The 15927-nt window shown below is 46.8% G+C and overlaps 1 protein-coding gene across 4 annotated transcripts in view; it reads right to left on the bottom strand.

Moving 5' to 3' along the window:
• tmem181 (transmembrane protein 181) overlaps positions 1-15927 on the bottom strand; it is a 199900-nt gene that overhangs the window by 154637 nt on the left and 29336 nt on the right. For all 4 annotated transcript variants that reach the window (XM_078230007.1, XM_078230009.1, XM_078230008.1 and 1 more), the window contains one exon: positions 14732-14822. In XM_078230007.1, the coding sequence (XP_078086133.1) occupies positions 14732-14822 (91 nt within the window). The remainder of the gene's footprint in view (positions 1-14731; positions 14823-15927) is intronic.

The following is a 15927-nucleotide window of genomic DNA, read 5'->3' on the forward strand; positions in this document are numbered from 1 at the left end:
GGCCTGGGGCGGGGCGCCGGCCTGGGGCGGGGTGGGGCGCCGGCCTGGGGCGGGGCGCCAGCCTGGGGCGGACATGGGAGCTGCAAAGGAGGGGGGACATGGGGGCTGCAAAGGAGGGGGACATGGGGGCTGCAAAGGAGGGGGGACATGGGGGCTGCAAAGGAAGGGGGACATGGGGGCTGCAAAGGAAGGGGGACATGGGGGCTGCAAAGGAGCGGGGACATGGGGGCTGCAAAGGAGGGGGGACATGGGGGCTGCAAAGGAGGGGGGACATGGGGGCTGCAAAGGAGGGGGGACTTGGGGGCTGCAAAGGAGGGGGGACTTGGGGGCTGCAAAGGAGGGGGGACTTGGGGGCTGCAAAGGAGGGAGATGCTGTTCAGCAAATGAAACACGCGTTTTGCTTCTTCAAAACTACCTTTATCTGAATCAACTCCAAATGCAATTCACCCCAATTCCCAGTGCCATTTGTAACCCCTTTATATGTCAGTGACTTCTATTGGATAATTGACATCATCTTCGGACTTAATTGGAAGGTATGTTAACCCATTCCTAACATGGGGGTGCAAAGGAGGGGGGAACATCAAAAAATATGAATTAGGAGCACATGGCAGCAAATTCAGCCCTTCCAGCCTGCTCTGCCATTCAATCAGATCATGGCTGATCTTTTCCTGGTCTCAAGTCCACCACCCCACCTGCTCCCCATATCCACATATCCCATTTTTAAAACATTAGAACTATATCTATCTTCTTCGTGAAACCATTGAACCATTCAGACTCCAATACTCCATGGGGCTGCGAGTTCCACAAATTCACCCTTTGCGAGAAGCAGTTCCTCCTCACCTCAGTTTTAAATTCACCGCCTCTCATCTATACCTTTACACAGAGGGTGATGGGTGCCTGGAACTCGCTGCCGGGGGAGGCAGTGGAAGCAGATACGGTAGTGACTTTTAAGGGGCGTCTTGACAAATACATGAATAGGATGGGAATAGAGGGATATGGTCTCCGGAAGGACAGGGGGTTTTAGTTCAGTCAGGCAGCATGGTCGGTGCAGGCATGGAGAGCCAAAGGGCCTGTTCCTGTGCTGTAATTTATTTTGTGCTTTGTTCTTTGTTTTTTCATTCCTAGAATCAATCTGGTGAACCTCCTCTGATCTGTCTCCAATGCCACCACATCCTGCCTCAAAAAAGGAGACCAAAACGGGACACAATACTCCAGATTGAAGTGCAGGACAGGCATGTCCCTGCAAAAATGAAGGATAGAAATGGCAGGATTCGGGAACCATGAATGACAAGGGAAATTGTAAGCTTACTCAAAAGGAAAAAGGAACTGACAAAGCCCTTAGGAGTAGAGTGAAAGTAGGAAGGAACATGAATGTGGAATTAGGAGGGCTAAAAGAGGCCATGAAATGTCTTTAGTAAACGAGGTCAAAGAGAATCCCAAGGCATTTTATGCCGATATTAGGAGCAAGAGGGTATCAAGAGAAAGATAGGCTCATTCAAGGATAATGCAAGGAGCCACACGAAGTGGGTGAGATCCTTAACATAGAAACAAGAAGCATGAGTAGGCCATTTGACATTTCAATTTCGAGCCTGCTCCGCCATTCATTTTGATCATGGCTGATCATCGAATTCTGATCCCCTCTTCCCTCCCATATCCCTTGATCCCTTTAGCCCCAAGAGCTAAGAGCTATATCTAATTTCTTCTTGAAATCAGACAATGTTTTGGCCTCAACCATATTCTGTGGTAGTGAATTCCACACATTCACCACCCTCTGGGTGAAGAAATTTCTCCTCACCCCAGTTCTAAAAGGTTTACCCCTTAACCTCAATCTATGGTCCCTAGTTCTGGACTCCCCCACCATTGTGAACATTCTTTCTGAATCTACGCTGTCCAACCCTGTTAAAATTTTGTAAGTTTCTATGAAATCCCCTCTCACTCCTTTAAACTCCAGTGAATATAATCCTAACCGATTTGGTCTCTCCTCATATGACAGACCTGCCACCCCAGGAAGCAGCCTGGCAAACCTTCGCTGTACTTCCTCAATAGCAAGAACATCCTTCCTCAGATAAGGACACCAAAACTGCACACGATATTACAGATGTGGCCTCCCCAACACCCTATACAATTGCAGCAAAAACATTCCTATCCCTATACTCAAATTCTATCGCTATGAAGGCCAACATACCATTTGCCTTCTTTACTGCCTGCTGTACCTGCATACTTAGTTTCAGCGACTGATGCACGAGGACTCCAAGGTCTCATTGAATATTCACATCTCTCAGTTTACATCCATTCAAGTAATAATCTGTCTTCCTATTATTGCTACCAAAGTGGATAACCTCTCATTTATCCACATTATACTGCATTTGCCATGCAGATGCCCACATATTCAGCCTGTCCAAATCACACTAAAGCATCTCTGCATCCTCCTCACAGCTCACCTCCCACCCAACTTTGTATCATCTGCAAATCTGGAGATAATACATTCAGTTCCTTCTTCCAAATCATTAATATATAATGTGAACAGTTAGGAGCCTAGCGTTCCTGCGGAACCCCACTAGTCACTGACTGCCAATCAGAAAAAAGACCCATTTATGCCAACTCTTTGCTTCCTATCTGCTAACCAGCTTTTTTTCCACCTCAAGACATTTACCTGCAATCTCATGTGCTTTAACTTTACATTGTAGGCTGTTATGTGAGACCTTGTCGAAAGCCTTCTGAAAGTCTAAACAAATCACATCCACTGGTTCTCCTCAGTCAACTTCACTAGTTATATCCTCAGAAAATTCCAATAGATTTGTCAAGAATGATTTCCCTTTTGTAAATCCATGTTGACTTTGTCTGATTATACTGCTGCCTTCCAAATGCCGAGTTATGAGATCCTTGATAATAGACTCCAGCAACTTCCCCAGTACCGACGTTAGGCTCACTGGTCTATTGTTCCCTATTTTCTCTCTACCTCTAACGAGTACTTTGTATCGGTATTCACCAAGGAGAAGGACATGACAGGTGTTGAAGTCAGAGATAGATGTCTATGAATGCTCTAGCGAATGTCAATATATTGAAGGAGGAAAATGTTGAATATCCTAAATTGCATTAAGGTAGACAAGTCCCTGGAGCCAGATGGGATCTATCCCAGGTTACTGTGGGAGGTGAGGAATGAAACAGCTGGGGCTTAACAGATATCTTCACATCCTCTTTGACCATAGGTGAGGTTCTAGAGTTCTGGAGAATAGGCAATGTCGTTCCCTTGTTTCAGAAAGGAGGCAGGGATAATCCAAGAAATTTTGGCCAGTGTGCCTGTGGTCAGTGCTGGGGAACCTTTTAGAGAAGATACTGGGGAACCGGATATATGCACATTTGGAAGAAAATTGACTAGTTAGTGACAGGCAGCATGGTTTTGTATGGGGAAGGTCATGTCTCACCAACTTGATTGAGTTTTTTTGAAGACGTGACAAAGATAATTGATGAGGGAAGGGCTTTGGATGTAGTTTATATGGACCTTAGTAAAGTGTTTGACAAGGTCCCAAATGACAGATTAGTACAAAAACTAAAATCACATGGGATTCAGGATGGGCTGGCTAGATGGGTACAAAACTGGCTTGGTTATAGAAGGCAGAGAGTAGAGGTGGAAGGGTGTTTTTCAGAATGAAGATCTGTAGCTAGTGATGTTTTGCAGGGATCAGTGCTGGAACCTCTGCTGTTTGTAGTATATATAAATAATCTGGTGGAAAACGTGGGGGGTCTGATTAGCAAGCTTGCAGATGACACAAAGATTGGTGGAGTTGCTGATAGTGCCAGGGATTGTCAGAGGATTCAACAGGATATAGATAGATTGGAAACTTGGGCACAGAAACGGCAAATAGAGTTTAATTCAGACAAATGCGAGGTGATGCATTCTGGAGGATCAAGTTTAGATGTGAATTATACTGTAAATGGCAAAAAGCTTAGGAACATTAACATACAGAGGGATCTGGGTGTGAAGGTCCACAGTTCTCTATAAGTGACAACACAGGTGGCCAAAGAGATTAAGAAGCCATATGGCATGCTTGCCTTCATCAGCCTGGCATTGAGTACAGGAGTTGGGAAATCATGTTGCAGCTATATAAAACCGTGGTTAGGCCACATTTGGAGTATTGCATGCAGTTCTGGTCACCACATTATCAGAAGGACATGGAAGCTTTGGAGAGAGTGAAAAGGAGGTTCATCAGGGTGTTCCCTGGTCTTGAGAGTGTTAGCTCTGAGTAGAGGTTGAATGAACTAGGATTGTTTTTACTTTTGTAGACTACCTGATGGAAGTCTACAAAATTATGAGAGGCATAGACAAGGTGGACAGTTAGAGGCTTTTTCCAAGGATGAAAGTGTCAATTACAATGGGGCACAGATTCAAGATGAGAGGGAGAAAGTTTAAGGGAGATGTGCAGGGGAAGTTTTTCACGCAGAGAGTGGTGGGTGCCTGGAACATGCTGCCAGAGGTGGCGTCTTGACAAATACATGAATAGGATGGGAATAGAGGGATATGCTCCCCGAAAGGGTAGGGGGTTTTAGTTAAGTCGGGCAGCATGGTCAGTGCAGGCTTGGAGGGCCGAAGGGCCTGTTCCTGTGCTGTAATTTTCTTTGTTCTTAACTCCACCGGCCAATTTTTTGGCCCAATCTCCTAGCCGATCTATATCCGTCTCTAAAATCTTTATATCCTCTTCACTGCCTGCTTTCCTACCTATTTTAGTATCATCCGCAAATTTTGCTACTCTACACTCTGTCCCTGCGTGCAGATCATTCATACAGATTATAAACAGTTGAGGTCTGAGAACTGACTCCTGCAGCACCCCACTAGTTACATTTCGCCAGCCAGAGAAGGACTTGTTTATTCCGACCCCCTCGTTTCTGTCAGTCAGCCAATTCTCAATCCAATGGAAACGAGGGGGAACGTGGGGGTGCAAGCCAGGGGGGGAGGGCATGGGGGTGCAAACCAGGGGGGGGGGGCACATGGGGGTGCAAAACGGGGGGGGAGGGCATGGGGGTGCAAACCGGGGGGGGAGCGCATGGGGGTGCAAACCAGGGGGGGAGGGCATGGGGGTGCAAACCAGGGGGGGGGGCACATGGGGTGCAAGCCAGGGGGGGGCACATGGGGGTGCAAACCAGGGGGGGGCACATGGGGGTGCAAACCAGGGGGGGACACATGGGGGTGCAAACCGGGGGGGGGGCACATGGGGGTGCAAACCGGGGGGGGGGCACATGGGGGTGCAAACCGGGGGGGGGGCACATGGGGGTGCAAACCGGGGGGGGGGGGCACATGGGGGTGCAAACCAGGGGGGGGCACATGGGGGTGCAAACCAGGGGGGGGCACATGGGGGTGCAAACCAGGGGGGGGGCACATGGGGGTGCAAACCAGGGGGGGGCACATGGGGTGCAAACCAGGGGGGGGGGCAGAAGGGGGTGCAAACCGGGAGGGGGGGACACATGGGGGTGCAAACCGGGGGGGGGGAGGGGGGCACATGGGGTGCAAACCAGGGGGGGGGGCACATGGGGGTGCAAACCAGGGGGGGGCACATGGGGGTGCAAACCAGGGGGGGGCACATGGGGGTGCAAACCGGGGGGGAGGCACATGGGGGTGCAAACCGGGGGGGGGCACATGGGGGTGCAAACCAGGGGGGGCACATGGGGGTGCAAACCAGGGGGGGGGCACATGGGGGTGCAAACCAGGAGGGGAGGCACATGGGGGTGCAAACCGGGGGGGGGGGGGGGGGGGGCACATGGGGGTGCAAACCGGGGGGGAGGGGGGCACATGGGGTGCAAACCAGGGGGGGGCACATGGGGGTGCAAACCGGGGGGGAGGGGGGCACATGGGGTGCAAACCAGGGGGGGGGGCACATGGGGGTGCAAACCAGGGGGGGGGCACATGGGGGTGCAAACCAGGGGGGGGGCACATGGGGGTGCACATGGGGGTGCAAACCAGGGGGGGGGGCACATGGGGGTGCAAACCAGGGGGGGGCACATGGGGGTGCAAACCGGGGGGGAGGGGGGCACATGGGGGTGCAAACCGGGGGGGGGGGGGCACATGGGGGTGCAAACCGGTGGGGGGGGGGCACATGAGGGTGCAAACCAAGGCGGGGAGATGGGGGTGCAAACCAGGGGGCGGCGCAAAGGGAGGGGGGGAGCCGGCGGCGCAAAGGGAGGGGGGGAGCCGGCGGTGCAAAGGGAAGGGGGGAGCCGGCGGCGCAAAGGGCGGGGGGGAGCCGGCAGCACGAACAGAGGGGGGGGGGGGGGGGGGGGGAGAGAGCCAGCGGCACGAAGGGAGGGGGGAGACGCCGGCACGAGGGAGGGGGGAGACTCACCTGATGAAGGGGCAGTGCTCCGAAAGCTTGTGGCTTGTGCTACCAAATAAACCTGTTGGACTTTAACCTGGTGTTGTGAGACTTCTTACTGTGTTTACCCCAGTCCAACGCCGGCATCTCCACATCACAGCTACATTTACACTGCAATGAAGTTACTGTGAAAATCCCCTCGTCGCCACACTTCGGCGTCTTTTGGGTGCACTGAGGGAGAATTTTAGCATGGTCCACGTACTTAACCAACATGTGTTTTGGACTGTGGGAGGAAACCGGAGCACCTGGAAGAAACCCATGCAGACACAGGGAGGACACGGGGAGAACGTGCAGACTCCGCACAGATAGTGACCCAAGCTGGGAATCGAAACCGGGTCCCTGGCACTGTGAAGCAGCAGTGCTAACCACTGTATCAACAATAATGTCGTTGTGCAGGGTTCTTTTGGGAACAGTGACCATAACATAATAGAATTTTACATTAGGATGGAAAGTGAAGAAGTCCAATCTGAAACTAGGGTCCTCAATCTAAACACAAGAAACTATGAAGGTATGAGCCATGCATTGGCTATGATAGATCGGAGAACTCATTATTAAGAATGACAGTGGATAGGCAATGGCTGATATTTAAGAAACAAATGTGTTGCAACAGTTATACCTTCCTTTCTGGTGCAAAAAAACAAGAAAAGCATCCAAAGGGGAGTCATTTAAAATTGCCAGAAAAAGAAGCAAGCCTGATGATTGGGAGAAGTTTGGAATTCAGCAATGGAGGGCCATGAAATTGATTAAGAGGGAAAACAGATTATGAGAGTAAAGTTGCAAGGAACATAAAAGTTTCTATAGTTACTAAATAGAAAAAGATGAATGAAGGCAAATGTAGGTCCCTAATAGTCCGAAACGGGAGAATTTATATTAACAAGGAAATGGCAGAGCAATTAAACAACAACTTTAGATCTGGCTTCATGGAGGAAGATACAAATAGTTTCCCAGAAATGCCAGGGAGCCAAGGATCTAGTCAGGAGGTGGAATTGAAGGAAATTAATATTGCCTCAAAAAAAATGCTGGAAAAATTGATGGGACTGAAAGCCAATAAATCTGCAGGCTTGACAATCTAGAAATCATAGAATCATAGAAATCATAGAAACCCTACAGTGCAGGAGGAGGCCATTCGGCCCATCGAGTCTGCACCAACCACAATCCCACCCAGGCCCTACCCCCACATATTTACCCGCTAATCCCCCCAACCTACGCATTTTAGGACTCGAAGGGGCAATTTTTAACCGGGCCAATCAACCTAACCCACACATCTTTGGACTGTGGGAGGAAACCGGAGCACCCGGAGGAAACCCACGCAGACACGGGGAGAATGTGCAAATTCCACACAGACAGTGACCCAAGCCGGGAATCGAACCCAGGCCCCTGGAGCTGTGAAGCAGCAGTGCTAACCACTGTGCTACCGTGCCGCCCCATAAAATGGCCTCCTTTTGTACTGTAGGGAATCTATGAACATTATTGGAATTCAAATTTCACCATCTGCCATGGTGGGATTCGAACCCGGGTCCTCAGAGCTCTGAATTACTAACCCAGGTGACAATACCACTGGGCCACCGTCTCCCCTTACACATCTACATCCTAGGATACTAAAGGAAGTGGTATGGAAACAGTGGATGCATTGGTTGTCATGTTCTAAAATTCTATAGATTCTGCAATAGTCCTGGCAGACTGGAGAGTGACAAATGTTACCCTGCTATTTAAAAAAGGTGGGAGGAAGAAAACAGGGAGTTACAGACTACAGTGGTAGGGAAAATGCTAAAGGATGTGACAACCCTCACTTTGAAAATATCAATGGGAGTTGGGAAAGTCAGCATGGATTTATGAAAGGGAATTGATGTTTGACAAACCTACTGGGCGGCACGGTAGCACAGTGGTTAGCACTGCTGCTTCACAGCTCCAGGGACCTGGGTTTGATTCCGGCTTGGGTCACTGTCTGTGTGGAGTTTGTACATTCTCCTCGTGTCTGCGTGGGTTTCCTCCGGGTGCTCCGGTTTCCTCCCACAGTCCAAAGATGTGCGGGTTAGGCTGATTGGCCATGCTAAAAAATTGCCCTTAGTGTCCTGAGATGCATAGGTTAGAGGGATTAGTAGGTAAATATGTAGGGATATGGGAGTAGGGCCTGGGTGGGATTGTGGTCGGTGCAGACTCGATGGGCCGAATGGCCTCTTTCTGTACTGTAGGGTTTCTATGATTTCTATGATTACTGGAGTTTTTTTGAGGATGTAACTAGCAGAATAGATAAGGAAATGGTGTATTTGGATTTTCAGAAAGCTTTTGATGAAGTCCCACATAAGGGGGGAGGTGTTATAAAGCAGAGATTGATTCCCCCCGCCCCCCTGAGAACTAACACCCAAGGAGTACCATGCCTTATAATCTGTAAAAAGTGGTGTGACCTGCGCTTCAGCAAATTGTTGTTGTTAAATACAAAATAACTCCCTGACACTCATCCTAAAATCAACACGTAACAACTTATTTATCTAACAATGAACAAATTAACTAAACTATTAACAAACCGAATAAATCCCTTCTAACTATTAACTATTCCTGAATAAAACAAGGTTTTAATGGTATGTTGTTCCAATAAATACAATTCCCATTCATTAACAAAAATAGAATTTAGTCACTTTCTAAATTACAGCCAGGTTTTGTGTCTTCCGGAATATTCTGGGCCTTCTCTGTTGATTCTTCTGTCTGGAACTTCTTTCTTCTTTGGTACCTTTGCTATCTAGATGGTGCTTTTTCCAAGACATCGATGAAGCTACAAGAGTCAGCGATTCTCTCTCTCTCTGAGAGCTGTTATCTCTGGGAGGTGGCAGTTGCTCTCTCTTTTTGTACCACTTTCCCCTTCTTTTATACCTGTGATGATATATCAATATTTCCCACAATAGGATGTCAAAACCATCAGATTTAAATTTAATAGGTTCTTGGTATCTAAGTGCCTGATCCAAATTGATTGGCTAAATTCAAAAGTCTTGGTAAAAACGGCTGCTTGGCCTTTCGATTAAATGTTTCAAATTGGGGCTCCCTATGTACCTGCATTTTTACTGCACTCTCTAAGCACAGAAAAAGCACCATCTTTTAAAGGGACCATGCAATGCTTTCTCCCTAGCATTTTACAATTTTACAAACACCAAGCTACAATTACTCTATCCAACTTTGCAACAGAGGCTAGTGTGCTAAATTAAAGCACATGGGATTGGGGGTAGAATATTGACATGGATGGAGAACTGGTTAGCAGACAGGATGTGGAGATGCCGGCGTTGGACTGGGGTAAACACAGTAAGAGTTTTAACAACACCAGGTTAAAGTCCAACAGGTTTATTTGGTAGCAAATGCCATTAGCTTTCGGAGCGCTGCTCCTTCGTCAGATGGAGTGGAAATCTGCAGATTTCCCACTCCATCTGACGAAGGAGCAGCGCTCCGAAAGCTAATGGCATTTGCTACCAAATAAACCTGTTGGACTTTAACCTGGTGTTATTAAAACTCTTACTAGCAGACAGGATACAGAGAGTAAGATTAAATTGGTCTTTTTTGAAGTGCAAGGTGGCGATTAGTGGGATTCCACAGGGTTCGATGCTTGGGCCCCAGCTATTCATAATATATGTCAATGATTTGGATGACGGAACCAAATGTAACATTTCCAACTTTTCTGATGATATGAAACTTGATGGGAATGCAAATGGTGAAGAGGATGTTAAGAGGCATCAAGGTAATTTAGGCAAGCTGCATGAGTGGGCAAATACATGACAGATGCTGTATAACTAGCAAGACTAACTATAACTAACTACTTTTCTTTGTTCTTTATACGAACCAGTAAGGCAGAAGGTTTTTTTTTAGTTAGGGCATCATGATCAGCACAGGCTTGGAGGACCGAAGGGCCTGTTTCTGTGCTGCACTTTTCTTTGTTCTTTATAACATGGATGAATGTGAAATTATCCTCTTCGGATAGAGAAACAGAATGGTAGAGTATTATTGAATTTGGGATAGATTGGGGCATAAAGGGACTTGGGTGTCCTTGTAAACAGTCACTGAAAGCATGTTTGCAGGTATTGCAAGCTGTTAAGAACACAAATGGTATATTGACCTTCATTGCAAGAGGACTTGAGTACAGGAGCATGGATTTCTTACTGCAGCTGTATAGAGCTCACTGATTCCTGGAATGGCAGGATTGTAATTTGAGGAGAGATTGGGTCGAGTAGGCCTGTATTTGCTGGAGTTTAGAAGAATGAGCGGGGATCTCATTGAACCGTATCAAACTTTTACAGGACTAGACAGACTGGATGCAGGGATGTTGTTTCCTCAGACTGTGCATCTCGTACAAGGGTCTGTAAATTCTAAGGATACAGGGTGGGCCATTTAGAACTGAGATGAAGAGAAGCTTCTTCACACAGAGGATGGTGAACATGTGGAATTTTCTACCACAGAAGGCTGTGGAGGCTAAGTCACTGAATACATTTAATAAAAAATTATATTTTGAGACTCTAAAGGTGTCAAGGTCTGTGCGAAGAATGCAGGAGTATGGTGTTGAGGATCAGTCATGATCATACTGAATGGCAACGCAGGCTTGAAGGGCTGAATGGCCTACTCCTGCTCCTATTTTCTATGTTTCTATATTTGTATGTTAAGTTTTAATTGGAAATTGATGTATTTTTGTTAATAGGCATTAAAAGAAAGTGGGGAAAAGATGTGTTTGTGGCATTGGATCACAGATCAGCCATGATCTTACAGAATACGAGATATTATTCCTAGTCCTGTTCCTATGCCCCTACTAGGAGATCAGGATTCTTATTTGAATTTGTTCATTATAATTCTTTGATTCATCAGAGGTGTCCAATCTGGGGAATCAACATAGCTGTAAATTCAGAATTAAGAAAGTGAGACTAAAGAAAAACTGAAAGCTAAGTATAATGGACACACAAAGTGGTTGGCTACTGGCAACAACAAATTTTCAATTTCTGCACCCCTTCCATAACTGTGTGCACCAGTATTGTGGAAACTCTACATGCAGAGAGCAGCAGTTGCACAGAGTTTACAGCAGGATCACAGTACATGATTTTTCAACTTCATTTTGATTAGTCGTAATTCACAGATGGCACACTTACAATTTCCTACAATACACCCAATCAGAATGATGAATCAGTCCTAAAGCACCTTGTCCATAATTTTAATTTTCTCCTTTCAAAGTGTTCAGCATGAAGAAAGTTAAGGTGAGCCCTCCTGCTCATCTCAAAATCTACACTGCAGTCTAAAATTTGAGATCTGAGACTGGATGGCAATCAGTCATTTACACCTGTTCAAACTATATAGTCATAGAGGTTTACAACATGGAAATAGGCCCTTCGGCCCAACTTGTCCATGCCACCCTTTTTTTTAAACCACTAAGCTAGTCCCAATTGCCCGCGTTTGGCCCATTCCCTCTATGCCCATCTTACCCGTATAACTGTCTAAATGCTTTTTAAAAGACAAAATTGTACCCGCTTCTACTGCTACCTCTGACAGCTCGTTCCAGACACTCACCACCCTCTGTGTGAAAAAATTGACCCTCTGGACCCTTTTAAATCTCTCCCCTCTCACCTTACATCTATGCCCTCTAGTTTTAGACTTTGGGAAAAGATGTTGACTATCTAACTGATCTATGCCCTTCATTATTTTATAGACCTCTATAAGATCACCCCTAAGCCTCCTACGCTCCAGGGAAAATAGTCCCAGTCTATCCAGCCTCTCCTCATAACTCAAACCAACAAGTCCCAGGAGCATCCTAGTAAATCATTTCCGCACTCTTTCTAGTTTAATAACATCCTTTCTATAATAGGGTGACCAGAACTGGACACAATATTCCAAGTGTGGCCTTACCAACGTCTTGTACAACTTCAACAACTCCTGTATTCAATGTTCTGTAAGATGTTTAACAACACCAGGTTAAAGTCCAACAGGTTTATTTGGTAGCAAAAGCCACACAAGCTTTCGGAGCTCTAAGCCCCTTCTTCAGGTGAGTGGGAATTCTGTTCACAAACAGAGCTTATAAAGACACAGACTCAATTTACATGAATAATGGTTGGAATGCGAATACTTACAAATAATCAAGTCTTTAAGAAACAAAACAATGTGAATGGAGAGAGCATCAAGACAGGCTAAAAAGATGTGTATTGTCTCCAGACAAGACAGCCAGTGAAACTCTGCAGGTCCACGCAACTGTGGGAGTTACAAATAGTGTGACATGAACCCAATATCCCGGTTGAGGCCGTCCTCGTGTGTGCGGAACTTGGCTATCAGTTTCTGCTCAGCGACTCTGCGCTGTCGTGTGTCGCGAAGGCCGCCTTGGAGAACGCTTACCCGAATATCAGAGGCCGAATGCCCGTGACCGCTGAAGTGCTCCCCAACAGGAAGAGAACAGTCTTGCCTGGTGATTGTCGAGCGGTGTTCATTCATCCGTTGTCGCAGCGTCTGCATAGTTTCCCCAATGTACCATGCCTCGGGACATCCTTTCTTGCAGCGTATCAGGTAGACAACGTTGGCCGAATTGCAAGAGTATGTACCGTGTACCTGGTGGATGGTGTTCTCACGTGAGATGATGGCATCTGTGTCGATGATCCGGCACGTCTTGCAGAGGTTGCTGTGGCAGGGTTGTGTGGTGTCATGGTCACTGTTCTCCTGAAGGCTGGGTAGTTTGCTGCGGACAATGGTCTGTTTGAGGTTGTGCGGTTGTTTGAAGACAAGAAGTGGGGGTGTGGGGATGGCCTTGGCGAGATGTTCGTCTTCATCAATGACATGTTGAAGGCTCCGGAGGAGATGCCGTAGCTTCTCCGCTCCGGGGAAGTACTGGACGACGAAGGGTACTCTGTCCACTGTGTCCCGTGTTTGTCTTCTGAGGAGGTCGGTGCGGTTTTTCGCTGTGGCGCGTTGGAACTGTTGATCAATGAGTCGAGCGCCATATCCTGTTCTTATGAGGGCATCTTTCAGCGTCTGGAGGTGTCTGTTGCGATCCTCCTCATCCGAGCAGATCCTGTGTATACGGAGGGCTTGTCCGTAGGGGATGGCTTCTTTAACGTGTTTAGGGTGGAAGCTGGAGAAGTGGAGCATCGTGAGGTTATCCGTGGGCTTGCGGTACAGTGAGGTGCTGAGGTGACCGTCCTTAATGGAGATGCGTGTGTCCAAGAATGCAACTGATTCCGGAGAGTAGTCTATGGTGAGCCGGATGGTGGGATGGAACTTGTTGATGTCATCATAGAGTTGTTTCAGTGATTGTTCACCATGAGTCCAAAGGAAGAAAATGTCATCGATGTATCTAGTGTATAGCATCGGTTGAAGGTCCCGTGCGGTGAAGAAGTTTTGTTCGAACCTGTGCATGAAGATGTTGGCATATTGAGGTGCGAATTTGGTCCCCATGGCTGTTCCGTGTGTCTGGATGAAGAACTGGTTGTTGAAGGTGAAGATATTGTGGTCCAGGATGAAGCGGATGAGATGTAAAATTGCATCTGGAAACTGGCAGTTGTCGGCGTTGAGTACTGAGGCCATTGCAGCAATGCCATCATCGTGGGGGATGCTGGTGTAGAGTGCCGAGACATCCATGTGACGAGGAGTGCTCCTGGTTCAACTGCTCCGCTGCAGGCCTGATACGCTGCAGGAAAGGATGTCCCGAGGCATGGTACATTGGGGAAACCATGCAGACGATACGACAACGGATGAATGAACACCGCTCGACAATCACCAGGCGAGACTGTTCTCTTCAGCGGTCACGGGCATTCAGCCTCTGATCTTCGGGTAAGCGTTCTCCAAGGCGGCCTTCACGACACACGACGGCGCAGAGTCGCTGAGCAGAAACTGATAGCCAAGTTACGCACACATGAGGACGGCCTAAACCGGGATGTTGGGTTTATGTCACACTATCAGTAACCCCCACAGCTTGCCTTCTGGACTTGCAGAATCTCACTGGCTGTCCTGTCTGGAGACAATACACATCTTTTTAACCTGTGCTTAATGCTCCTTCCACTCACATTGTCTGTATCTTTAAGACCTGGTTGGCTGTAGAGACTCGCATTCTAATCAGTATTCTGTAACTTGATTTTGTGTCTCTGTGCCCTGTTTGAGAGCAGATTTCCACTCCATCTGACGAAGGAGCAGCGCTCCGAAAGCTAATGGTATTTGCTACCAAATAAACCTGTTGGACTTTAACCCGGCGTTGTTAAAACTCTTACTACACCAATTTTGTATCCATTTAGCTACCTCACCCTGGATCCTGTGAGATTTAACCTTGTGCAACAACCTACCATGCGGTATCTTATCAAAGGCCTTGTTAAAAAACTTGTAAAATAAAATGAAGTATAATAACTTGCCCCTTACTTGGATGACCATACCTGCGGACTTGTTCAGTTCAAAGCGGCACATTAACCAGAGTTCTTGATTGTACGTGGATAACCCAGGTGTTTGCAACTTTAAAGGGCCAGTCTGGTGACAAAGGAAAAAATAGTTAAATGCTAACCTTTAACGATTACTTGGTGGTATTAGTAGCTACCAACTGACTGACATTACAATCAATTCAATTCCATATGGGATTTGGACAATTCAGTTTAAATGCTTCAAATCTCCTTGAATCCAAAATTTACCTTCTTGTCACCCAGACTGACAATGAATACTAAAAACTGGCTTGGGTTCAGCTCTAGATTGTGCTTGATGCCAGTTTCCTGAAGCTCAGTTATTTGAAATATGTTTTTATTCCTTTGCCCATAAATGCATGTATTCAATCTCAGAATCACAGAATTGTTACAGCTCAAGAAGCCATTTGGCCCATCATGTCTGCACCAGCTCCCAAAATAAGCATTATGATTTAGTGCCATTCCCGTCTTTTCCCTGTACCCCTGCACAGTGTTTCTATTCAAATACTCATCCAATGAGAACAACTAATGTGGTTCCACTATTTAAGAAGGATTGAGGAGATAAGCTAGGGAACTACAGACCAGTGAGTCTCATATCAGTGGTAGGGAAAATAATGGAGAAAATTCTGAAGGATAGAATCTAGTTGTGAAGTTGAGTTTTTAAAGATATAAATAATGTTTATATAGAAAAGAATTATAAAGAATGTTAGAAGGAAAGAAAACAGTGTGGTCCCTTTAAAAGCTCTTTTTGAGTTCTGTGCACACAAACTGCAGGTTGCAACATTTGTTTCAAAAGGACCGAAAGCATCATGGTTGCCTTGGTAACCAGCTCTGCAGGTTTTTGCATTTTTGTTAGCCTATGAGTTTAGAGAAGACATTCAGCTAACAGCCTATGAGTTTAAAGAAAACACAACAATTAAGACCCTATCAGATTTGAATTTGATAGTGTTGACAACCTCAAACCAATCGTGGCGTAAGAAAATTGTGAGGTCATAGCAAGTATAAAGGCAAAAGCAACAGCCATTTCAAGGGAGCACATCCTGGAAGAACATCTCCAGAGGCCAGGGCAGCCTGTCAAATAAGCCAGCATTCATTTCTAGAGCATTACACCACTCTGCCAGTTTAAATATCTCTTAAGAGAATTATCCAGCTATCTAACAGAAGGATACTGAGTCAGA

Source organism: Mustelus asterias, chromosome 15, assembly GCF_964213995.1.
Source record: "Mustelus asterias chromosome 15, sMusAst1.hap1.1, whole genome shotgun sequence".
Classification (NCBI taxonomy): Eukaryota; Metazoa; Chordata; class Chondrichthyes; order Carcharhiniformes; family Triakidae; genus Mustelus; species Mustelus asterias.